Below are 26506 nucleotides of genomic sequence, written 5' to 3' on the forward strand. Positions count from 1 at the left end.
ACATGGTCTTCCATGTAACTGTGAAGTAGCAATAAATGATATTCAATGAGTGTTCATATTATCGTGTTTTCACGATGCATTTGGCGAAGTTGCAAATATTTATACAAGCCCGTTGTAGTGTCCTTTACAGGCGGTGATAAATCATTGGGCTGTAAAGTAGAATATTTTCATACTTTAATTGGATTGTATGTAAACCTCTTAAAGCTTTCGTACAGCTTAATTCTCCACTGATCACACACTAATCTCAGTTATACAAATAAATACTATATGAGCCGTGCCATGAGAAAACCAACATAGTGGCTTTGCGACCAGCATGGATCCAGACCAGGCTGTGCATCCGCGCAGTCTGGTCAGGATCCATGCTGTTCGCTAACAGTTTCGCCGATTCCAAAAGGCTTTAAAAGCGAACAGCATGGAGCCTGACCAGACTGGGCGGAAGCGCAGGCTGGTCTGGATCCATGCTGGTCGCAAAGCCACTATGTTGGTTTTCTCATGGCACGGCTCATATCTGCACATGCACACCAAAGAAATATTAATCTGTATTCAATACTGTTATGCTCAGCCCGTGATTGCAAAAAATTGTATGTTTGCACCTCTCTTAAACTAGCTGCTTCTTAAACTGCAGCTTTTATGGAAGGCTGCATCTAATTAAGGTTGATGGGAATTCAATGCTGCTATATGCTATATGGTCAATAGCATATATACGCCTTCTTTCTTTTCAATATCAAAATTGCTAAGTTTTGCGTTATAGTTGAATATTATTCATAAAGTAGTTTTGGCTTTTGTTTCTCACAAGCAGTTTTATACTCTAACTTCTAACACATTCTAAAACTTTGTTAAATGTTGAGATTTAACTGTAAAATTGAAGTTAAAACTTCATATGATTACCCAGTAGTAGTTATTAAAAATAACGTAAAAACTATATTTATGAACTGAAGTAGATTTTTTTTACCCAGAAATAGTGCGACACTTAGTAGAGATTGACCGGTATTCCAATGTCACGGGTTAAAGTCCCGGTCTTTCTGTGCAATATGTTCTGTCCTGTTCAATAATTCCAATGATTGGAATTTTCTCCATACAAATCATTTTGTTATAGCTCTATTGGAAATATTTTTTAATTTTCTTTATCTTTATAGATAACTACTCCATAGTAGCTATAAATGAGTCCTGTCAGAGGCTATTTATGGGGAGTTTTTATTGAAAAAACGATAAGAGTAAGTACTGTAAATTGATAAAATTTACAAGGTTTACTGATAACATTTGTGTCCCAACGTACAATTATTGACAGTGAAAAATTGCCGTATTTGCATGTAATAACAATTTAATCCATACATTGGTTAAAGTAAAGCCACATTAGGATTTCATTTGAACAAGAATCGAAAATCAAATACACGGTTTCTTGAGTGATTGTTTCACACAGCGGGTAGTACTTACAAACAAAGGCGTATTTATATTTATGAGTTTAGTGGGATTTTTTAATTAAAAAAAATATGTGACTGATTTACTTCACGGATTAATCTTGTCTCTTACGATGGATTGAAACAAAGTGAACAAGGAACGTGTAGATTTCTACTAATATATATAGGAGTATTGTTGTTATGGCGATTGTAGTTTGGATGTAAAGATGTCAAAAATAAGGTGAGTACAGCCCAAAACTCCTATAAACCAGGCTTGCTCTTGGTAAGAAAAAGCGGATTTATAAGGGAATGGTGTTTGTTGGTGTTTAACAGACGGAAAAGAAATTTACAAATTTTAGAGGGATTCGATATAAATACGGTTTATGCGTTTGAGATAATGAATAAAAAATAAACGCGTTTTCGGGTGATAGAAATTTACAGAATGTTCGAATGCGTAAAGTAAAATATGGAACACGATACAGATAAAAATATTTAACAGTAAAAATAAACAAAAGAGAAAAAAAGGTAATAGGTGTTTTGCATTGTATTTGTAATTAGTTTATCTGGGTTGTACCAAACACTGAAGCATAAATAAAATCTCTCTTGGGAGTCTGCTCACTAAGAACTGTTTGTCCATTACAAGTGATGGTCGTACGAAAACATTTATACGTACAATCTGAGCATCATCATGTTACAAAAATGGCAGTTGATAAGTAATTAAATTTGTTATAATATAATGTCAAAATTATTCTTCATTATTTGTACAAATATTAGCTAGCAACAACAGTGTCCCATGGCCAAAATAGAAAACACGAAAATGTGAAAAGGCTTCAAGCTATCAAATTAATACATATAATACAAAATTTAATTGAAAAAGAAACATTTCCAAAATAAATTTTGATGAAAACATTTACTTTTTAATCCTTGTCATGCTGGACACGATTGATCAAGATTATCCTGCACATTCATGCAGTCTGATCATGATCTACACTGTTCGCTATTCGGTCGGTATATTTTTGGTAATCACCCCTTTTAACAGTTAATGGTGCTGTCCAAATTAAAAGATGGACAAGTTCATTATAGAAATTTAGCAGGGTAAGGGTTAATATATGGATATAAATCAGAGTGGAAGACAGAGATATAATGCTCTGGTTACGTTTCACTAAAATCGGACAAGAGCAACTGCTGTCACAATTTTTCTTTATACGAGATTTATTGGATTCTAGTGCAAAATAATGTGATTTAGCTACAGGGGAAACTATAATAGGACAAATGAAATAGTACGAGTTAGTTTTGAATCGACCGGCGTTCTAACGCCCATGCAGTATAATTAAATCGAATGTTAACAATTTGTACAATACAAAGAATTTACTCCGCATTTTGAATTCAGCGCTCCGATCTTCATTTAGACATTGAAAACAGAATAAAGAGATCAGTTTTCGAATTATAAATCTTTGTCCCCGAACAATATATATAAATGTAGTTAAAGAAAAGTATAATTTCAATACAAATTGTGTATAATGAAGTCTCAACATACGCAAGGTTAAGTTCGTTACTTTTACCATTATATAGACACCAAAAAACTTTATACAAAATGTTCTCAATGTAATGCCGGCTACCGTTCTTCTATTATTTGACTCTTCTTTCCCAGACTGACATATTACAACTTGATACCGAGACAAAAGATCAATGACATCAGAGATCGCAACTGTACTTTGCCGCAGAAACCTGACAAAGGTTCGAACCTACGACACTGATGGCATAAAACCACTAAATAGCTGGTCTTCTTTATTTTATATAAAATTCAGAAACTTCCAATGGCTGCAACACACAATAGGGCCCATTTTAATGCATGTAACTTTCATCTCCTTTAAGAATATTGCCAGTGCTGAAAATAATTAAAAAGAAAAGCGGGGGTCATATTTGATACAAACAAAAATTCAATCAAATAAACACACCGCAAAATCAGCTGAAATTGAGACCCCAAATTGTAGTAGTGGTGTTTGACTAAGTTTCCATGACAAATTCTGTAATGAACTGTTTCATTTTGAAAATGCTACCCAAATGTCAAACACAGATCCGTCATGTCAGTCCTACGACTTACAGACAAATCCAGCATCACCCTGATGCTCTAGTTATCAGTACCACTAATTAGGTTAATTGACTACCAGTAATAAAAGTCCAATTATCGTGCTGGGTGAGCAGTGCTGTTTCTGGGGTGCTGTACCATGTGCACACTGAGATAAAAATCAGGAAATAATAAATAAAATAGATTTATTTTGTGATGATCCCAGATGATATGTTAAAAAGAATCAAAATGAGACATTATGTAAGAACATATCGAACAGATAATAGTGTTTAGTGCAAGATAATGAGAAATTACATGATTGTATCAGAATATGTTCGAAAAACCCTTTATTGAGCTTCAAACGTTGTATATGTTTTTATTTTATTGAAAATGATTTCAAAATCAAGACGAAGATACTGGTGAGTATTTTATTATCATGATTTATCATGATATTGATACGACAATTAATACTTACAAGAAAAAAAATGTGAGAAACATTAAAATAGGCTGATTCCTGTTAATGTATTTGTTAGTTTTCTTGTACATTCTATACAACATTCAATATTAGTTAGTCAACAATTTTGTAGGAAACAAATAAAACATGTGTGGACCATATCGATACCCATAGAAAAATTGCGTATCAATAAATGTTTCAATAGGGAATTAAACTCTAATAAGGTTTTCATCAGTATTATACATTGTGATGTTGCAAACAATTTACACATGTATTCAAGGGGAGCTGTGGTCTAGTTGATAAGGTGTCGGTAGCTCAATCCGTCAATCCATGGGTCTTGGGTTCGAGCCCTGCTGGGGTCTCGACCATGACTTAGTACTGGTTTTTCGAGGATATGACTTCTGATAGAAAACCATTATTTAAATTCAAAAATGGCTGCCAGTCGATCATCTTGGATTCGACCAGGAAAAACATATGCTGCCATCAACTATATACAGTGATAAACATTTCCACAAAATTTAATTGAACAATAAGATGACTCCGTACAAATTTAACGGACGGACGGACGGTCAATGTGCGATAACATTGTACGTTTCCTTGGGCGTATACAAATATTTATAGCTACTTTGCAATGAATTGTTTGTCATATTTATATTAAAAAAATACCGTCTCAATATTGCAATGTGAGCATGAAAACATAATATTTTAATTCTAGATTATCCGACAACAAAAATATAAGATCTGTTTAGATATCTGGATATTAATACTATATTTCCTAAGAATGAATATACATGTGCTAGTATTTTACGGGAACACATGAGAATTAGTTTTTTTACTACTTTTTACAACGAAAATATCTATAATAGATTTATTTAACGTGTACTTAACACTAAATCCTTCATAGCGCTATTGTAACGACAGTGGATTTTTTTATTTTTATTTCCGCGGCGGTGCGGATTCGATTCCCGACGCGGGCATCTAATTTTCTTTATTTGGCATTCATAAAATTTGGCATTCATAAATGAACTCATATTCTAATGTTCATTATATAACCAAACTTCAATTTGAAAGAAAGATCTTGTTTTAGCCTAAATCTGGAGGCCAGTGCCTTCAAATATGTTCTACAAAGCTGAAAATTCGACATTAAAACAAAACTTTATCATTTTATCTTTGGCAACTAAATACCATGTACATGTACATGTTTTTTTTTACAGGAGACAAAGTGCCAACGCACATGATATTCCTTAGACTTCCGTGCTTTTCACAACCATGTAGGCATGCTGTTTCAATGGATAGCAACAGAAAATGTCAAAAACAGAACATATTTGATAGTGCTTTAAAATCATTTACTTGATTAAAAGTCTTGATACATACATTAATTAATCCTAATAAGTAATTTTATACATAATCGGACAATTATTGAATAAAAAATTTCTATAGTTTCGGACAGTTATATACTGAGTGAAAGTAGACTAGTTCCCAATTGCATATATTTATATATGACATTACACAATAAAATGTTACTTGATCTTTATCTTGTATCCATTGGTAATATTGTCCCAGATAACATATGGTAATGATAGTCAGTGGATCCCCGTGGTTCCCTGTGGTGAAAAACTGATTTCAGGTTTCACAGGCAATAATCACCTAGGTATTAATTAAGTCTAAGAAAAGTGGTAAAAATCATAGATATGGTAGTAAGTCGTAGGACTGATGTGATTTCAGCAAAAATGCAATGAAAACAAGGAAAATAGAGAGCAAAAATACTGACCGTAATTATGTGATTACCATTAATTTTATTTCGCGCCATTTCCCTACTTCCATTTTTTTTCGCGTCATTTTCCCATTTTCTGTCTGTATACCTAATATTGTTAGATTTGTATCTCTGCATTTCACAGAACGGCAAGCAGAGTCCGGAACATGTATATATGCGACGAGGTTTGCCAGCAAAAGCAGCTAGACCAATTCCATGTATTACAAATATTTTACAGATATTTTTTATTTCTGAACCCCATTTCTCGAAAATCGATATCACGAAACTACGATGATGAAAGTCGAAAACTATGATGGTGAAAGTTGAAATCACGAAACAACGACGATGTATATCATTTCACATTTTCGCCATCGTGGTTTCGTTTTTTCATCATCGTGCTTTCGACTTCCGACAAAGTTGAAAGTCGAAAGCACGATGATGAAAGTCGAAGCTACGATGGTGAAAGTCGAAACCACAATGATGAAAACACGAAACCACGATGGAGAAAATGCGAAAACTTTCGTGATTTCGACTTTCACCATCGTAGTTTTGTGTTTTCGCCATCGTGATTTCTACTTTCATCATCGTGGTTTCGACTTTCATCATCGTAGTTTCGTGATTTCGAAAGTTTCGAAATATGGGGTTCATGAATAAAAATCTCGTTGGTCCAAACCGAACACCGTAATTATTGAAGCTGCTCCAGCTGGTGGTTCTGTCCATACAACCAGCCTCAGTTCTTTGGCTAAAGAAATCAAATTAACATAGAGAACGTAACACAACTACCGACCGTATACTTCTATGCAAATCAATGTCAAAAATACAATTCAGTTCAATGAATGACAAATAAACACTGCAGCAACTTAAATGCAAGTGTAGGGGCCTCCGTGGCCGGTGGTTAAGGTCGCTGACTTCAAATCACTTGCCCCTCATCGACGTGGATTCGAGCCTCACTCGGGGCGTTGAATTCTTCATGTGAGGAAGCCATCCAGCTGGCTTACGGAAGGTCGGTGGTTCTACCCAGGTGTCTGCTCGTGACGAAATAATGCACGGATGGGCACCTGAGGTTTTCCTTCACCATCAAAACTGGGAAGTCGCCATATGACCTATAATTGTGTCGGTGCGACGTTTAACCCAGCAAAATGAATAGATAGATAAATAAATAAATGCAAGTGTATTGGAGTTATGCGTACATATTCATTAAAAAGAAACGAAACAAATTATTGATTTGACCCAGATAAAGCTGATTAAGTTTAGTTAGATTATAAGAATTAACAATTTCATTCTAAGTTCCTTTGTGGCAGTATATTAAGAAGAACTTCCGCCCAGATTTCATCAACAAACACGTACTGTCATAGGTCTAAACTAATTATAGAAAAAACTTGGCTAATTATTTAGATATCATTATAAACATTTAGGTCTACATTATATATACATAACACACTTATTTACGTTGCGGTTCGCTTTTTGGCAGGACTGACGTAAAATGAATGAAAGATTTATACAACCTTGATACTTGTGATTTATTAAAATCGAATCATAGAAAATCTTTTGAACAAATCGCACAACGAATTTACCTTTATATTTGTACAACTTACAGAACAAATATTGAGATAACGATAACAAATGTTGCCTTACTGTGAAACAATAAATAATCGCGATATATCTTAACAAAAATTCAAGAAATTTTCAGTTTTTTTTCTTTCCGTCTCTCACCGAATTTTATTTTGAAGATACAAATTACATGTTTTGCAAATTGGTTTAGTTCCAGCTTTTGATTTTTCATTTTGGAAGCCAATTATCTTCAGTTATAAATAAGTTCAGCATGGACTTGCAAATATACAGAAACGTCTAGCCTTTACTTCTACGCATAATAATTATAAACAGTTCCGTGCGTATATTACTCTCCCTACGAGCATGCCAAAATAAATATGTTTTTACAGGAGTTAGCCATGGGATAGGACATTATATGTAAATAATTTCAAAATATTGTAATTTACTGCCCATGTACTGGTTTGAGCGGGAATTATGTGAACACTAGTTGCAGTTGTGTCAGTCTCCGCAAGTTATTGCTAAGTGGTCAGTGCCTGCTACACTTACACCATTTTGAGGTATCAGTACGTAATTAAGCCACGATCTTGTAGTTTAAAACAGGCACCATATGTATACCATAAGGCAGTACTTAGTGAGCCTCATAATAACATTCGTTACAATTAAGTTAAAATAAGTTAGGCTGACAATATGATATGTGTTAAGTCTTGCATTTGAATTTCTATGTTTCTTTAATATAACGGGATTATTGATGGATTTGTTCAGAAAAATTAATATATTTGTATTTTTCCATTCATAGGTAACCAGTTTCTGTAACAGTGTTGCAGTCGTGACGAATTCTTACTGGCGGTAAGCTTATCTTCGCCGACGACGACTGTAAACGGACCGTGATCCGGGCAACCTATTCGGCAGGATGCCGTCTCTCCAGAATGTCAGTTACAACTCGTCGCGTGTACAAAGGGCCTACAGGATAAATAATATCGAAACACTTAAACTGAACAATAGGATTCAATTGCTCGAAAAGGAACGGTTACATAATCAGAGATTGACCAATCAAGATATTAGACTTATTTCATTAACGCTAGATTATATACAGACATGTAGTGGACACAGTGCTGAGGGGCTGGGTCCGGATAAAGAATGGGAAGAAGAAGAAGAAGAAAAGGAACAGCATAGGGGACCAACATTTTTATATGGTGAAAGAATTGTCAGCCGGAAAAGGCGACGGAATTTTCGCCCCCAGTCTGCCATGGAGAAAACGAGCAGTCGTCTGGGTAGCGAAACCGCGTCTACTGTTTCAACTACAGAACTAACTATCCGGCCACAAAGTAGTCCGAACCGCCGTAAGCCGACATTTATAACTCATCTAAGAGACGACGAGTCAGTCTATAGTTCGAGTTCAGAATCGGCAAGAAGCGGTTTGAGTACTCCGTCAGAGAGATTTAAGCCAGCTTGGATGGATGAACCAATGCCTGACGTCACAAAAATATTACTCCGCGCAGCTAACAACAACACAAGACGGGAATCAGTATTCAACCGAACCAGGGCAGGACCGAGTGGGTCAGCCTCAAAATCACTGCCTCGTGGTTTAAGATTCAGTGCATCTTCTGGTATGCAAGGCTTGCCATCTGGTAGATCAGCAGACGAACAATCTCAGTCACACGCGCCAGAACGCGGTTCGCGCATAACTGACATTCTTAACCGTGGTCCTAAAACAACTATGTCAGCAAGCGCTTGGAAAGCGCATCTGAGTCATGCACAGACAGGACCTGTTTCTAGTTCATCCCAAAGACAGTACATTTTGGAATCGAAAAAAGCAATGAACAATTCACGAAGCGAAATGCTTAGAGGCAGGGTTAAAAAGTTTGTTGCAGAACCAGAGTGAAACGTCCCTTTTTTCACAAAAATGTCACATATCGTTATTTTCGTTATTTTAACTACAGTTGGTTATGAGCATATGTTCTTGTTCTTGTAGAACTTTGGACTGACTGTTTTTGCTAAGCGTGTGATATCTATTAACCAGTCTTTTGCTGCAACCGTTAGTCAAAAAAAAAAAAACTGCCTGAATAGCCGTTGCGTGAATTCGAATTCGAATCCATATATATATAAGAACGCTGAAGTGCTGTTTTGCGATGACTTAAAATATGATAGAGGCGTACCATGTATGTGAAATATAAAAACCATCATTGTATAATTTTTCTTTAAAAAGAAACTTACTAAGTGTGCCTTTTATCCTTTTGGGTCATGAGTCTGATTGATAGAATGCCACTTAATGCGTTGCTAGGGTCATTAGTAGTAGTTCATGTGACAATTGCTGCATTTGTTTTTATTTCTGAAAAGGCAAAGGTACAGAACAAGCTCAACCAGACCGAGTCTGCTAATAAATTTTTGCCTGATAAAACGTTTACTAGTACAAAATAAATGCTTGCTATAGCCATTTTCCAAACACGTTTAAGTCACTGAAAACCAGGCCTTTAATCATGTTTGTTTCCGTCAAGTGCATTGAAGTTCTATAAATGAATATACTAGTCAATAGAATAATTACTGGACAGAACTTATACTGACTGTTTTGTGATGTTTTTGCTCCATTATCTCGAAAAGGTGAACTTATTTTTTCTTTTCTAATTAAATACAAGAAAGAAACATCCGTAGCAAAAACTGATAAGAATGTCGTTGAGTTAGATTGAAATGAAGTTCTTTTTTAATTATTGTTGATAAGAGCGACCATGTCTATCATACGAGCTTTTGGAGAGATTTGTGAGAGTTCCGAGTCAATAAAACGCGATAACGAAGTCTCCGCAAGCTATATGCGCCTGGCGTTCCGAGCCAATAAAATGCGATAACGATATCTCCGCCATTTACAAGACAATCCTTTCCAGAGAACCAGAGAACGGTTTATTGTTTTCAGTTGCCGTTCGATCGACGATCTTGACCTTCGACTTGAACCCATTGCTAAGTTAACGATCAGAAATGCATATCCCATACATATGGGCTTCAGCAAGACTGCGGTAGGTTCCTGGACTTCAATTTAGCAAACACGATTATGCAGAAACCCTGTAGAAAGAATTGTTTGAAATGTGCAAACTTTATTTCAATTTAACGTGCATATTTTTCATCTTAAATCGTCCTAGGACCGAAGTTTGACAGTCTACGCAGAGTGTAACAGAAGCTGTGCATGTCAATGATTTAATAAATACTGATCACAATTATATATACACATATAACAACTTATTCCACAAGTTTATGATTTGAACACTGAAATGGTAAGGAGAGATCATGTTCCTTTTTCAAAATTCTTCATCTGATATAGGATTTGAAGAGGTTCTATGTCTGCACGTGGGGCACGGGCGGCGTCTCTGTAGCGACAATGTGGAGGATGACGTTGGTCGATAGAGGTGAACAAGACACCTGTAATAGTAAATGCTAATTTAGAATTCTCGGGATTGCAAACGTTTCTGATCTAGCTGAATGTAATGTACCATACCCGAACTTAAAATGTTTTTAACTAGAACTTCTGACGACTGATGCGCCACTTAAATTGCTGTTAGTCCCCTGCAGTATATACAATGTACTGATCTTTTCATAAATGCTGTAACACTACAGTTTTTGGTTTCATTTCGACTAAAAAGCTCTCCGTAAGTTCCACTGCATATTTTATCGTGTTAACAGTATTACTGTACAGGAAGACAATACAATATACAACAATTAAATACTAATTAATATACTACGTCGTAATATGGATTGTTTTACTCCACCAGAAAACGACGTGCTGCTAGAATACACTCGTCCTACTGCAGTAAGCTTGTTAACCCATCAAAACACCGCCGTTCTAATACATCGTCACGCCGGTTAACCCCTGTACGAGTATAATATTCATGTCACAACTCAATGTGCTAGATAACCTTTTTATAATACCCCCATCCAATAAAGTGTGCTGGTTTAGTAAACCTCCGTTCCATTACAGTGTGCTTACTAATCCCTCTAGAAAACTACCGTGAAAATTCAGTGTGCTAGTTAGCCTCTTTAAAATACCCGCGACCTGGTCGACGGTTTAGAGCAAGAAGGTCCTAAGTACATATAATTGATTAAAGCACTCACTACATTTTAGCACCAACCCCTCGAAATGTAGTGTGCTCGTTTGCCCTTATAGAATATCCCTGTCCCGATACATCGTGCTGGTTAACCCCTCTATAATACCGTCGACCAAATACATGTTCTGGTTATCCTCTCTAAGAAAACTCCCGTTCAAATACATAGTGTTAGTTAACACTTTCAGAATATTCCCCGTCCAAATACACCATGCTGGTTAACCGTTTAGAAGGCCCCTTCCCGTTAACCCTTTAGAAAGCCACCTTCCCAATACAGTGTGCTGGTTAACCCTTTAGTAAGGCCCTTTCCCAATACAGTTTGCTTGTTAATCCTTTAGAAAGCCCTCTTCCCACTACAGTGTGATGGTTAACCCTTTAGAGAGACCCTTCCCAGTACATGTGCTGGTTTACCCTTTCGAAAAACCCTATAGAATACAGTGTTAACAATACATCCGTCCCAAAACAATGTGCTTGTAGACAATCATTATACCTTTCATGGATCATATGGTAGCAAGGCAATGGACGTAACTTTTCATCCTTTTCGCCGATAATTTCCGTGCATACGCCACAATACAACTGTAACTCGTGCAGCAACTGCCGCACATGAAACCCGTGCAGCTGAGAGAACTCCGGAGAATCTAAGTACATGTAGACGTCACAAAGACGTCTGTGACTCTCCAGCATGTCCAGCTTCATGAAAATAAATGTGTCGTATTAGAAAATGGAAAGAGAAATAATCATAAATATTCACAAATTCTGAGAGATAAAAATACACCTACCGAAGGGTTTTCTTAGACGTTTGCCCGCAGTGGCTTTATGAATTTGCCCGCAGTGGCTTTATGAATAGAGTAAGCTCTGTACATGCGTATGCATGAGTATTAAAGCTATCGCGTACGCACATAAAAGCTATCGTGCGCTCACCCAAAGACTAATGCGTGCGTACGCGAAAGAAAATATATTTTCTATGCTTCTATGTTCCTTCTGTATTAGCGTAACTTGTTACATGCATAAGGCAGTCTTATGTGTTTTCGAAGCTCTGTAGGTAGGGAACCTCTATAGGCAGAATACAGTACACCCCCTCAGGAGCTGGTTGGTTCAGTCCCGGCAAATAATATGTTCTCCTTGATGAGGACTGAGAAAACCGGCCACAGAGATTCGACTTCCATTTCTGTTTCATATGGAGAAGTTACTTGCAACAAACAGAGAATCAAGGAACTTTGGTTAGATATAAGTACCACATTACGCTTAACAATAAATAGTTCTGATTCCTGAAAAAAAAAGAGACAACTTGGGCAACATTTGTATATCTCTTTCAGCAAACCTTTAGTTAGATTATTCATAAACACTCACCTTGGAATCTATTTCTTGAGATAGTTTCAGTACTTTTTCATTAAGTTCCACCGACTGTACAAAATGAAGAAATACCACATTTCAAAATACACCAGAACACAAGTACCACTTCAATTGGTAACAAACAATTAAGCTTAAGTGATCTTTAGATGCGTGCAGTCGTAATGAAAAAAAAATCTAAGCAATGAAAAGTGGATACTATTTATATTTACCTGAGAAATGAAGAAAACAAGTTTTCGTAATATCTAGAGAGAGGTAATTACTGTTCTACAATAAAGCAATTTTCTTGAAAATAAAAGAATGTACTGCATGTTGTGCCATGCTGCAACCACATGCTATTTTAAAACAATGATTTATTTGTAAATGTTGCAGTGCTACTTTGATACATAAACAGTCCCCAGTTTCTGTCGAATTGCACCTAACGACACAATGTATTTTTAAATTATATATATTTGGAGTGCGGCATTCTTTTGTTTTCACTCTGAGCCGCCAATACTTAGATGTGAATCGTCTAGTTAGGAAGGACCATCTTTCAAGGTTTTGCAGTCTTTTTAGAAATGACTAAAGATTGTAAAGTTTATAATGCTCTCATTACGTATTTATATGTGGGTACTTGTGTCGTCAACACGAGATACACACATCGATTTATACAGGGGGCACACAACACCACCTAGCTCCATACCTAGAGAAAGAAAAGCGTTTCATTTCAAGCTCTATCCTGCTAGATTTCTAAAAAGGACTGGTCCATCATTCAGTTTAGGCAGTATCACTTATTATTCAAAGGGATGTTTACTGAAATTTTACTGACTGAATAGCGAACAGTGCAGATCATGATCAGACTGCATGGATGTGCAGGCTGATCTTGGTCTGCACTGGTCGCAAAGGCAGAATCACTTGCCGCCAGCAGGCTAAAGGTTAACATGATGTTACCGAGCACGTGTTTATTCTCTCAAATTGGGTCCTTATACACAGGTTTAACCGTATTTGAATCTTAGATACCAGATGGTCCTATAGAACATGACGACACATAACTAGTCTTTTTTTCTCACCTGTTCCATATCTTGTGAACCAAATGCGCATAGTGCCATACCGGAGAGTACATCCAGCTGGCACTTCCGGTCACCCGTTTCCATGGAGATGGCATACGCCGACTGGTACCTAGGATACGCCCTCTGTAATAGTGTTTTGAGAAATAGACATATTAATATAAATATCTTTACTTTTTGAAACCAGTTGCTTATGATACGTAACAAGTGTTGAAAATTTAAAAGTAAATGTTAAGAAATTTGGGTCATCGCCAGTATTAAAGCAGCCCATCTCCGGGTTAATTAAACTTAAAGTCAATAAAGTTTAAGATGCGAAAGCACAGCAATTGAAATAAAAAAATATGAATAGCGAGTTTTCATCTTTTTTATCTCTGTTGAAAACGTTTTTGTTGTCTGTGAAATTTGCAAAAAAATCTCTATACCCCGTCAGCACGAGTTACAGATGTTAGCTGTAGTTGACAGTTGATGCTGCCTATGCATATGATGCATCACAACCTTGCGGGTATTACGTGCATGTTTTGATTATATACTTGATGAAAATAAGAGTGCACGAAGTTAAACAATGCATAGTTTCCAAAAAAAAAAAAGAGAGAGAAAAAAAGGAAAAGATCGGCATGGAATCTTTCAACAATTTCATGTATGGCCTGAATGAGAGATATTTCTCACCTGATAATTTTGCTTCTCTCTGTGAATTTCTGCAAAGTTGAGTAAACATCTAGCCTGCACTAACCTGTCACCATGGGTGAGCGCCTGTTTCATCGCCTCCTGCAAGGAATAGACATAAATATCGTGTCCAAACCATCATGTTTCATATTTTCTGTAATTCCAGGTACCCAAGAAAAAAAAAGAATTCCATAGGAACGGCATAAATAGCAGCTATGTCCCAAAGCGAAGCATAAAGCAGTAGCAATGGATTAGTAATCCAGTAAGTCTACAGACGCGGACATATTTCCATCAGGATGTTTGATTATATAAGAATATATATTATTAGTATATGAAATGAAAATAAAGTATCTGTGAATGTTTCTTACATTGTCACATAACCATATACCAACTTGTCAACAATAAATCTGTTTTTCTTTACACGAATCCCTCTTGGGCAAATTGCAACTTTCCATAACTTTAAATGGCGTCCGTGAATTTTAGGTTCCCTCAGGCTTCTCACAAAATATCTAACTAGCCTAACTACTAGTCTTTTTATGTTGAGTTCAATCAAATTCGTAATACAGTTTTGTTTATTTTAATGGAATTGAATTAACACCGGAAAATAGTATTGCAACTGTGGAAGAACATTCTAAATACCCTTTCCAAGAAAATCTTTAGGCACGAGAGACACGTAGGTAGAACCACTGGGTGACAGCAAGCGACAGAATTCGGTTCGTAAGGAAAAAAAAGAAGAATAAATCTTGCATACACTATGAAGCGAACAGTGCAGTCCCTGAAGCCTGCTTTTACCTATATTTTTCATATTGCATAATATAAAAAACAGGCATACTAGATAATTGGAAAAACGTTAACACTAATTGAAGCGTCTTTTAATTTGAAAAACATACCTGAAAACATTTAGTGAGAAATTTTAAACTCGTGAAGGTCTGGAAAAGTTATAAAAACCTTAATATAACAGATAGCCGAACCAATTAAAGACGATTTACAATGTGGCTTATTATCGATTTTTTTTCTGAGAAATTTCGAGCGCTGCCAGATTATTGCGTTATAATGACACCTGATATATTGGGGGAACTATTTTTTTTTATCTAAGCCATTTTCCATAGAAGATATAAGCCTCATTAAAAAGATTTTCCGGAATCCTCGTTTAGTGGCTTCGTTCTCCTCATAGAAAACAATTATTCACGCGTTTTATTGTGTGTATTTTTCTGGTGATTTATATTAAAACTGATAACTGGCAACTTGAGATATCGAAACGTATGAAGAACAAATTATAATGTGATGTTTGTTTTATGTAAAATGTTTACCGGAATAGGAAAATATATTTATTTCCAAGATCAACAAACATCCAATAGAAAGAATATTGAGTTTTGCATTTAAAAGTCATGTTGCACTGATAACAATGCGATATAAAATACTTGATCGCATTCTGATCTCGCCAAACGTCTGTTTCCTACTCGTGCAAATAATGATTGCAAGAATCAAGCTAGACTAGCCACTAGGCTGATAATAAAGATATTTCTACATTTCTCCCTTTTTGTCAATTTCGTAGCGTCAAAAGTTAGTCTATTCTAGAAATTTTGTGAGATGAATGGTGTTTTAAAATCATCAGACTATGCTATAGACTGGCTTAGTTCATTACACTGAATCGTAAAATATAAACAAGAAATATCTTTAAAAATGATGTTCGGCGAATTGTAATAAGGAAAGAAGTTTATAATTTTTTCATCTAACATTTATCTTTCATCTAACATTTTTCAAATTGCAAAACTAAACACCGCACTTTAACAATTTAAATGGTTCTCTTTTAATTTTTCGCAAAGGTTTCGTAGGGTTGCAATTTTGTTTCGTTTATCCTTAGGCGAATGATTACAGCAGTAGTTTGATGAAGATTCATGAAGCGGTTCATGAGAAGAGGTCATTAAACGTGTTTATATTTTTAGCTAAATTGGTCCCTATCCCGATTTGTAACAAAATAGCAGGAGACCTTACGATATTGTTACACATCGAGTTTGATAAAAATCCATTACATTTTAGTGGTTAATGCGAAGAAAGGCATATCTACTTTTAGCTATAGTGGTCCCTAATAGGGCCCAAGTTCCTATATAAATTTTGGAAGAGGACCTTATAATGATGCTCCAGACCAAGTATGACAAAGATCCACCAAGCTGTTCATGAGACGCTGTATAAAGGCATTTCTAGTTTTAGCTCTAACAGTCCCTAAAAGGGGTCAAATGTCCCAGCTGAACAAAGTTGGTTGCGGGCCTAATAAAGATGCTACAAATCAAGTTTGATTAGAATACATGAGAAAAAATCAATTAAAGGATTTTTTCGGCGACGCCGTCTAAATTCGTTTTCGTTACCTATGCCACGTGACTTCAGTTTGCAAATCAAACTACTTGATAACGCATTATAGATAATTTATCAAAATGGAAGATTTATGCAACACTCTGCCTGATTGGACGAGAGTGTCAATTTCTTTCACTCTGTTGATTGTGCTACGCTGAGTGAAATGTAGACAAAGCGTTTATCCTAAACGACGCTGTTCACAGTTTTAAAGCTAACTTTGGCTCAGTACATTTAGCAAGAATATTGATATATCTCAAAATGATAAGTAAGTTTAATAAATAAGATAAAAACCTGTTCAAATATCAACATATATCAAATTAAAGGAAAAGCTGAATACGGTCTGCGTATCACATGAATAAGGCCATACCAAATTGATTAATAGTTCTTCGGAAAATTTTCAAAAAAAAAAAAAAAAAAAAAAAAATAGGAGCGAGCGAGCGAAATTTTTATTTTATTTTTTTTCTCAATTTTGATTTTTTCAGAGGCGGGTAGATTTTACATGGAGCGAGCGGGCGTTTTTTATTTTTTTTCCCAGCTTGAACCCTTGAGGAGGCGGTTATGATTATATATAAAGTTAACATTTCTTTAGAAATAACACAGAAATCAAACATTTACAGTGTGGGTAACACAGTATATAGCTTTTCTATATGTTTTAAAGACTACATGAATGATTTTGCAAATAAATTCATGCCAAAACTCACTGAATCACTTTATATTTTTATTTTGTAATTTTAATTACTAAGGAATGGGTGTTTTATTTTTAATTTTGATTTTTCTACATTAATCTGAAGACGTGCCTATTTAATGGCACAGGATGAGGAATATTTAAGACAAAACAGGCACATGATTGAGTGGAATAACATTTCTTCTGAAACACAGTTAGATGGCTTTGACACATGAACAAATTTGTGCCCCTAGTGGAACTCCAACCCATAGAGGTGAGGGGAAGTAATAAACCACTTGACCAGTGAGACCAAACGGAGTTGGGCATACAGATGCTTCGACATTGCACGAATCCCTTTGGAATAACTTCTTAACAGATCATGATCAGGCTAGCTTTAGCTTTTGTGGTAGAGATTCATTTCAGGCAAAAATAATAACAGACGGACAAAGAATGATCCCAATATGGCCACCCTTAAAAGTGTTGTTTGTTGTGCTTTGACTGAACTAGAAATTTAGAGTTGGGGAAGTCTGTTTTTTCAGTTTCTTTCGTTCAATCAATTTACAGCCAATTTTAAATATATCCTGGCGTCATGTGTACAAACAGGCAAAACTGGGGTTACAAATTATTTTCATATCAACACTACTTATTTGAAAAGCTAAACAATTTCTAAATTGACTAAATGCGTTTTGATAGAATATCTGACTGCTGTACTAAAGAAGTTACGTTCAAAAAGATTTGGGCCGAGACAATGTGATAGGTCGGACCCCGCTTTAACAAATGCATATTCGCTATTCATGAATCTTTGGACAATGACGTCACACCTTTAAAAAAGTGAAGGTCAAACAAAACATACAATTGTAATTATTTCAATATTTCTGTTTCATAAACAAAGTTTGACTGTAGTCATATTACATAGATAAACTGTATGCAGCGTACCTTCATTTCAGTGTAATGAGATTCAGTCATTATATGGCATAATTATATATAATGAAACAGATTTCAACTGAGTTCAATATTTGCATACCATACTAAAGAAAAATATTCATATATAATAAATCAGTTAAATAAATTATAACAAATATATCAAAGCAAACAAGTACTCATTTTAATATGCAATCTGAATAAGTCACAAAAGCAAGACACCTTTTCATATACAGACGACAATTGCAACAAGGAAAATCTTTTAAAAAGCACTTCTCTACATAAAAGACTCTTATCACACCCTTATTCATGTGATACGCAGACCGTATTCAGTTCTTTCTTAAATTTGATATATGTTGGTATTTGAATAGGTTTTTATCATATTTATTAAACTTACTTATCATTTTGAGATATATCGATATTCTTGCTAAATATACTGAGCCAAAGTTAGCTTTAAAACTGTGAACAGCGTCGTTTAGGATAAAAGCTTTGTCTACATTTCACTCAGCGTAGCACAATCAACAGAGTGAAAGAAATTGACACTCTCGTCCAATCAGGCAGAGTGTTGCATAAATCTTCCATTTTGATAAATTATCTATAATGCGTTATCAAGTAGTTTGATTTGCAAACTGAAGTCACGTGGCATAGGTAACGAAAACGAATTTAGACGGCGTCGCCGAAAAAGACATTTCATAGTCTAGGAGCTAGTCTGGAAACAAGTTAGACGCACCAGGACTAGTCTGTGTTCAGACCCTGTGTTTTGTTCACAGGAGATAACTCCTGAGGATATTCAAATTTTGTATAATTATGTCCCTTCTCTTCTCAAAACAGCCAAGAAAGATTGGTCAGAATATATAAGAGAAATTATTTTTAAAAAATATCAAAAAGATTATTTAGCCGGTAGCCAGACTACACCAGGCCCTGTATGATTGTATGCTGAAGGTAATTGTTTAATGAATCGTGCTTACAAGTTGTGAGGTTTCCTAAATTCAAAGAAACTTAGCTTTCCTTTTTGATATATAGCCGTAATTTACGCATGCATGTTCGAGGAAAACGTCGAAAACCGTTTGAATTAAGAACTATAGAGATTTGAAATATTCCAGCTTAAATTCTAAGACTTAACTCTAACACTGAATAGCATAAATGCATTTTAAGATATGTACAGTTATAGGTCCCTAGTACTCTAGACAGGCACAGAGTTCTACATCGTTTTACTTTAAAGCTTTTTAATATGTGTAAGTATTTAGTAGGGCAGATATATTTCAGGCAAACTGGCAAAAGTTCAGCTTTTATTGATTTAGGAAGACCCCAGCTGTTTTTACGGGCATACTCATCAGTGGGCACCTGGGTAGAACTATCGATCCTCCGCAAGTCAATTCGACAATCAAATTGAGACAGGAATCGACAACGGTGAGAGCCAAGCGACCGTAGACCGCTTTACATATACTGCAGAGAACTGAATTTGATGAAAAAGGGATAAACGCTCTTTGCAAAATTTACATTTCCATCAATTTTTCAAAACTATGACACCATGATAAACTTATGTGTATATAATAAAATGTTCAGACTTTCGATTTACCTCGCATATTTCCAGCGCTTCTCCTAGTCGGCCGAGCTTGGCGTAAACCACCGCCATCTCGACTGCCACCCGACGTTGATACTTCATGCATGGATGATTCGCCGAAAATTGCCGAGCGATTTCCGACGCCCTGACGTAATGCTGCAGTGCGGTGGCATTGTCTTGCAGCGTCATAAAGAGCTGCCCTAAGCCCATAAATACTCGTAATTCTAACACCGTATCACACAAAATGCGAGCAACGTGCGCTGATTTGTCGTAGTGTTTTAAACTTCTCCGAACTTCACTGAGACCATAATAACTGTTAGCAAGACATAAATGTGCATAGCCCGAAAGCGGAGACATATCAACAAGATTTTTGCACACTAAACTCCTCGTGCATAAAGAAACTGAAGTTCGATACTCCCCAAGTCTTTCGTATGCTCGTGCCATATTGAAAGTCGCCTCCGCCTGTAAAGAGTCGTTTTGCATTTGTCCACTGACGACCACTTGTCGTTTTGCGCTCAGGAGCACATCGTGATATCGCCCGAGTTCCATATATACCAAGCATAAGTAATTCAGATTTCTAAATATATCCTCCTCTTTTGACAATTTCCTACAAGCGTCCTCAAGTTCAATTAACGCTTCTGCGTAATTTTGTTGATTGTAAAGAATGACACCACGTTCTGCATGACGCTTTGCAATCCGTTGTCCCATGATGGGCTCCAAGCACAACATAAGTTCCGCACTTTTTTTGTTTTTCCTTTCGTTTATTGATATTAACATATAAACCTTGTAAAGACCGTACCGCTCAATTTCCTAAGAGCAAAGGTAGAATACTTTAGCTTTGTATTTCTGCAGCATCCAAACAGAAGACGTTGGTAATTAGGTTTCAAAGGTTTGTTTTTTACATGTAGCACGTGCTTATAATCAATCGCGCGCTGAACTGGCGAACGCCAGTAATCTCTTTTGTAAATGGACAAACACTTTTGATCGTTAAAAAGCTCTTCAAGAGAATTCTATGGTCTTTACCTCAAAGCAGGAAGCATTGAGATTTTAACGCTGTTATAAGCCGCAAAAATATTTTACTAGTGAATGGAGCGTGTGCTACTCTTCTCAGAACGTGAATTTATTCTTAGAATGTAAGGTAATTATTGCCAAGTACTTATAAACGAACAGTTGATTGATGATAAACTTTTCCAACTTTTTATATATCCCGGGCAGAGGTTCTGGTAAATTAAAAAGTAATATACACATATTGAAGATACTTGATGCGTTTTTTTTCTCATTCGGCAGAAACGTTTTAGTTGGATTTTCGATTCGTTTTGAATATCTACTGCTTTGTGGGCCGCTACTAGAGTTTTGGCTAACGGTATTAAAATAACAGGCATAAAAAGTCATTTAAAAATTACCGTGTTTCATGCCATTTATAATGACAATTAAACAATTATTTCCTTTTTATAACATGGCCAATACTTGTATTTTTGATTTATTAACATAAGTGCATGATATCATCGGATAAGAAAGGCCAAGTATTTTTACGTCTCGCATAGTACAATATACATGTACCGATCACCGTGGCCCTGTGGTTAAGGCGTCCGCCTCGGGATCGGGAGGTCGAAGGATCGAGCCCTATGGGGAGCGTTCGTCCGGGGGATGTTTGTCATGGGACTCGTTCCGAAATGGCCGGTTCGTGAGCCGCGAGTTAGTTAAATGAATGGTTACCGACTTCTATCCGCCTGGCGTCTGGCATAGTGGTAGGAGTTGGGAGGTAAATGGTATGCACAATAAAGGTGTCTCATAAGCCAAATTGGCTGGCCCTTTCAATAGGGGTGACACTATAGTAAACAAGACCTTTACCTTTACCTTTTACATGTAAATTCATAAACAATAAATTTATAACAAGCCTTTCTTCTCAGAAGGACGAGATACTAATTGCTTTTTTCAAAAGGCGCTAGATAATAGTATTATATTAAGTATTCAATTAACTATTTATTGCAATCGACGTTATATGAGTGTGCAATAATTGGTTGAAACTCAGCCATTACAGAGAATATTCTATCCTCGGTCGAGCTTATGTTCTCCATGACGATTTGATAAAATACATTGTATCTGACATCATTCGTCCTCCACTTCTGATTCATGTGGGGAAGTTGGCAGTTATTCGTGGAGAACAGGTTTGTCCTGGTACAGAATCTAGGAACACCGGTTAGGTTAACTGCCCGCCGTTACATAACTGAATTACTGTTGAAAATGTTAAACCCAAAACAAGCAAACAAACAAAATCAGATTCCTGTAATAGATTGTTAGTAACGATAGTGAGGGGATAGTGCAAGATACAGAAGACACTCAAGTTTATTGGTTCTTAAGCGTGCCAAGTGTAAAGCACCAATACATGGGACTGTTATCCCAAAGTTAGTACTTATAGTTGGAGGAGTGGGGCTTGAATTCACGATCCCTGGTTTTAAAGTCAGTGTTTATCACTGGACCACTTCGTCCAGCATTTATTTAGAGTATTATACGGTTTGGTTTTGTCTTTTTTGCCATAACGGGCCACCTAGTGCCATAATTGCCAGAGGGATTAAGCCAGAGCTCCGTTACGGAACGAAATGTGCCATTATGGGTAGAAGGCATACACCAGCTGTTTATTGACTGGCATCTTCATTTTCATGGTTTCCTCAAACTTATAAGTATCAATTATCAATTGCATTGCATTTTTTTTTTATCAACAATGCCATTATTATTTGAGAATCGACCTGAAATCGATTCAGCACCCCTTCAGCCTCCATAATGGCATTACTGCATGACGTCAACGCCAGAACTTGCGGACTTTCTGGTTACCCGGGGCCATTATGATAATTGCGCGTGAGGTACACTGTGCCATTATGAATTCGTCAACGGTGACCGTAATAGTCGTTTTCAACGGCTTTCTTGTTACTATGTATAGTAAGGTATAACTACTTTATTTTAATTAGGAAGGACGCCTTGTTACCGCCCAATGCGCAGGTGCCCTCGTGACGGATATTTCAATCTGATTCGTAAACATATGACCGATATTATTAGTCAATACGTAGAAAACATGTTCAAGGAAAATAATTTCTTAAACGAATTTTGTAGACCAATTCTGAAACCAGATGATAGCGACAATGGCCGTAAATCCGTGACGTCACCGACACTTTTGCTTATAAAAAAATTCGACGGAGGCAATAGAAAAAATCACCAACTGATCTAAAAGCAACATCTTTATTTATAATCAAACATAATAAAACTAACAACAGTACCCAAAAATGTTCCAAAATTAACACCTGTGCTTTGAATTAAGGTCCCAATTTTATAAAATTTTGTAATATTTGGATCGTATCCAGACACCGGCCTGAATTTGAAAATGAGTCTCAAAATCCAAATTTCCCTTGGCCAACGACTGATCAGTAATGACTGGAAACAGCTATGATTACATAACGCAGCGAACGAATAAAACTAATCAAACATCAGTAGAAAATACATCATATTTAAGTTACATACGAAGTTTAAGAAATATTGTAAATTAGAGTACAGAGTTAAGTGAGGTATGATTGCTTGCCCAAACGTGTCCTCAACCACTACATGTAACACAATACAATGTATGCTCGTTTCCGCGAATACAATTATTCAGATAATTGTACAATCAGTCAAAACAGTTTTAATATGAGCCGTGCCATGAGAAAACCAACATAGTGGGTTTGCGACCAGCATGGATCCAGACCAGCCTGCGCATCCGCGCAGTCTGGTCAGGCTCCATGCTGTTCGCTTTCAAAGCCTATTGCAATAAGAGAAACTGTCAGCGAACAGCATGGATCCTGACCAGACTGCGCGGATGCGCAGGCTGGTCTGGATCCATGCTGGTCGCAAAGCCACTATGTTGATTTTCTCATGGCGCGGCTCATATGATGTAGGTGTGGTTAATGTAAACTTTCTTAGAAAACATGTCAGACACCCGCCATATAGGTGAACCTAACGCGCGACTTGCTCTGTCTTCTGCAAGGCATTGAGTACATGTGTACTCTGGTTCTTATTTTTTTTTATATAATAATATACAAGAGCATTTTTACACATGACGTGACATACCTTCTGTTGCTATTGCTTGTGTTAGGCATTTATCCGGTGTCGGGGATAACTAATTTACACTGTCCCGTGACATTGGAACATGGTAGGGATAAGAGTGAGGTAAGGTGCGCACGACAAACCGGTTTGAACTCCACAGTGGTGTTTTCCCAATGAGCGTTCCAAGGCGGTGTCACACTGTGTTCCTTTGTCTGTTTGTTTTTGTCATCGTGTGTTTACTTTGTCTTTATATGTACGTTTACCTGTCTATGTGCACGTCCGTGTGCGGTGGATTGCGCGCTGGGGGTGGGGGGGGGGGGGGGGCTGTGTTTTTGGAACGTGGCTTTACCTGTTGGATACTCATCCTTGATTTTTTTCGTAACTTAAACCTCCGAGTGGCATTTCCGCAGTATGGCCTTGTCCGCTAACCGATAGTTACATTCATGAATCATAAAAAATGAACATTCCTGAAATTTCACAGAGGACACTTTCCGACAGTATAAACCGATCAAATTTGATAGTTTATCCAGCTGAATTTTTTCAAATATCAGAAAAAACAGTATTGTTTTCTTACTTTTTGACGGATAACGACATTAGTATTTTCTATTATGTTTATTTCTTAATAAAGAATTCGCTGTTTGTCTTTTTTCTTTGAAAATCAAACATACTTTTCAAATAATAAAGACGTAAAATGTTCGGTATGACCATAAAGTTCTTATTTGTTTCAAATGTTGTCTTTGTTATTTGGACAATAAAAAGTGGGCTGTATATTTATATTATAAAAGTGACCGTTCATTTAACTAGCTCGCGGCTCACGAACCGGCCTTTTCGGAACGAGTTCCATGACAAACATCCCCCGGACGAACGCTCCCTAAGGGGCTCGAACCTTCGACCTCCCGATCCCGAGGCCACAGTTTTCCACAGCATTATATTTGACAACTGTACGATTTAAATATGCAGTTTTGGAAACAATATTAAATCAGTTGTGAATATCACATCAGTATTGGTCCTCAGCCTTCGGCGTAGGAGTTAGTAGATCTTATGCTTAGACCTAATAACATTTCATTAAGTGACTATATTGAATACGTCGTAATACTGTACTAACTGCCTAAGTTAATACGAGGGTGTTGTCGGCAATATTTTCCATCTCGGTTAATATATTATATTAAACATCAGATTCGTTATTGGATTAGTTAATCAGCTGGGTTGAAAGCCATATAACTAGGCTCAAACCAATCTTTGAAGTAAAAGACATTCTCTGTTTCACTCCGGCTGTCAACGAGTTTCACCCAGTCTTACAATCATTGTTATATTCCGAACTCAGGGGAAGTAAGATGTAGCGGGAAAGCTTTTAGTCGCTTTCCATTTGTCCCCCCTTCATTACGTTATTTAAAAAAAGTATGTTTACTCTGCATGCCAACGCTCACTACAGTCAAGAGACGTCACGTGCTGACACGATATACTTGATATCGGGTTCGTACTTGCATATCAGATTGGTAATCGTCTAGTATGGATATTAACAAATAAGAATGTAAAAGGTAGCCGTGAAGATAGAAGCGTTGCATGTTTTCTTGGGATGTCTCGAAATCGAGTCATGTATCAGTTTTCATGAACATGAAAATTAAAACGTAGATGGGGTGTTGATGACAATTTATAGCCATTTTTTTTGGTTAGACAAGCTGTTCCACCTTGTCATTCGTGGCAAATTATTATCGATTGTGAAGCAAGTTCTACAAGTTATGTAAGTTATCTATGTGTAATTACTGACGACACCTCATTCCCGACTGAATCCTAGCAAGGGAGCTACTGTCACCATTTTTCAAGTCTGGTATGACTCGGTCGGGGATCCAACCCACGACCTCAAGCACCCGAAGCGGACGCTCTACCACAAGGCTATCGGTGCCTTCCATCAGTCTGATTATATTTTTTCAAAGAACTATCTTAGTTCCTCCAAAACATGAATAGTGACATTTTACCTGAATAATTTTGCGTGAATGATATGAGCCTCTGTTTACCTCGTTGGCATGGCGGGAAAAACCCGTTTCATGAAACTTTTTTTTTAATACCCATCATGTCAAAATGAATGATAAAATACTTTAAACAGCACTAAAGAGGTTCAATTTCGACAGGAATCATTTCTTGGGTTTCTTTAATTAGAACAGACTGAAAATAACTTATTCTTAGGAATACAAGGGGAGATTTTTTCCTAGAACTATGCGTAATAGCAGATGAATTACTTGGTATGTAAAATGAAATCAACCTAAATCCTAGTAAGGAATATGTGAACAAAACATTAATAGTTCATTTATACATTTTATTACTTATAATATACAAAATTACCAAATACACAAGACTTACAAAATACCTTGTACAAAGACGTGATTTGTCTTGCAAAAAGGTTAACATTGTATATATGAGCCGTGCCATGAGAAAACCAACATAGTGGGTGTGCGACCAGCATGGATCCAGACCAGCCTGCGCATCCGCGCAGTCTGGTCAGGATCCATGCTGTTCGCTTAACAGCCTATTGAAATTGGAGAAACTGTTAGCGAACAGCATGGAGCCTG

General features: G+C 36.6%; 2 protein-coding genes across 2 annotated transcripts; one reads left to right on the forward strand and one right to left on the reverse strand.

Moving 5' to 3' along the window:
• Nucleotides 1–1305: 1305 nt before the first annotated feature.
• LOC128556180 (uncharacterized) lies at nt 1306–9780 on the forward strand. Its single transcript, XM_053540318.1, has 2 exons — nt 1306–1638; nt 8020–9780. The coding sequence occupies exon 2, from the start codon at nt 8134–8136 to the stop codon at nt 9103–9105; it is 972 nt and encodes a 323-aa protein (XP_053396293.1). The 5' UTR covers nt 1306–1638; nt 8020–8133; the 3' UTR covers nt 9106–9780.
• A 256-nt stretch (nt 9781–10036) lies between these two features.
• LOC128556179 (43 kDa receptor-associated protein of the synapse-like) lies at nt 10037–21123 on the reverse strand. Its single transcript, XM_053540317.1, has 6 exons — nt 19884–21123; nt 14371–14469; nt 13708–13830; nt 12659–12712; nt 11799–11998; nt 10037–10628 (listed from the first exon to the last, which is right to left on the reverse strand). Exons 1-6 carry the CDS (start codon nt 20643–20645, stop codon nt 10508–10510), a joined length of 1359 nt encoding a protein of 452 aa, XP_053396292.1. The 5' UTR covers nt 20646–21123; the 3' UTR covers nt 10037–10507.
• Between the last annotated feature and the right edge of the window lie 5383 nt (nt 21124–26506).

This window comes from Mercenaria mercenaria, chromosome 4 (genome assembly GCF_021730395.1).
Source record: "Mercenaria mercenaria strain notata chromosome 4, MADL_Memer_1, whole genome shotgun sequence".
Classification (NCBI taxonomy): Eukaryota; Metazoa; Mollusca; class Bivalvia; order Venerida; family Veneridae; genus Mercenaria; species Mercenaria mercenaria.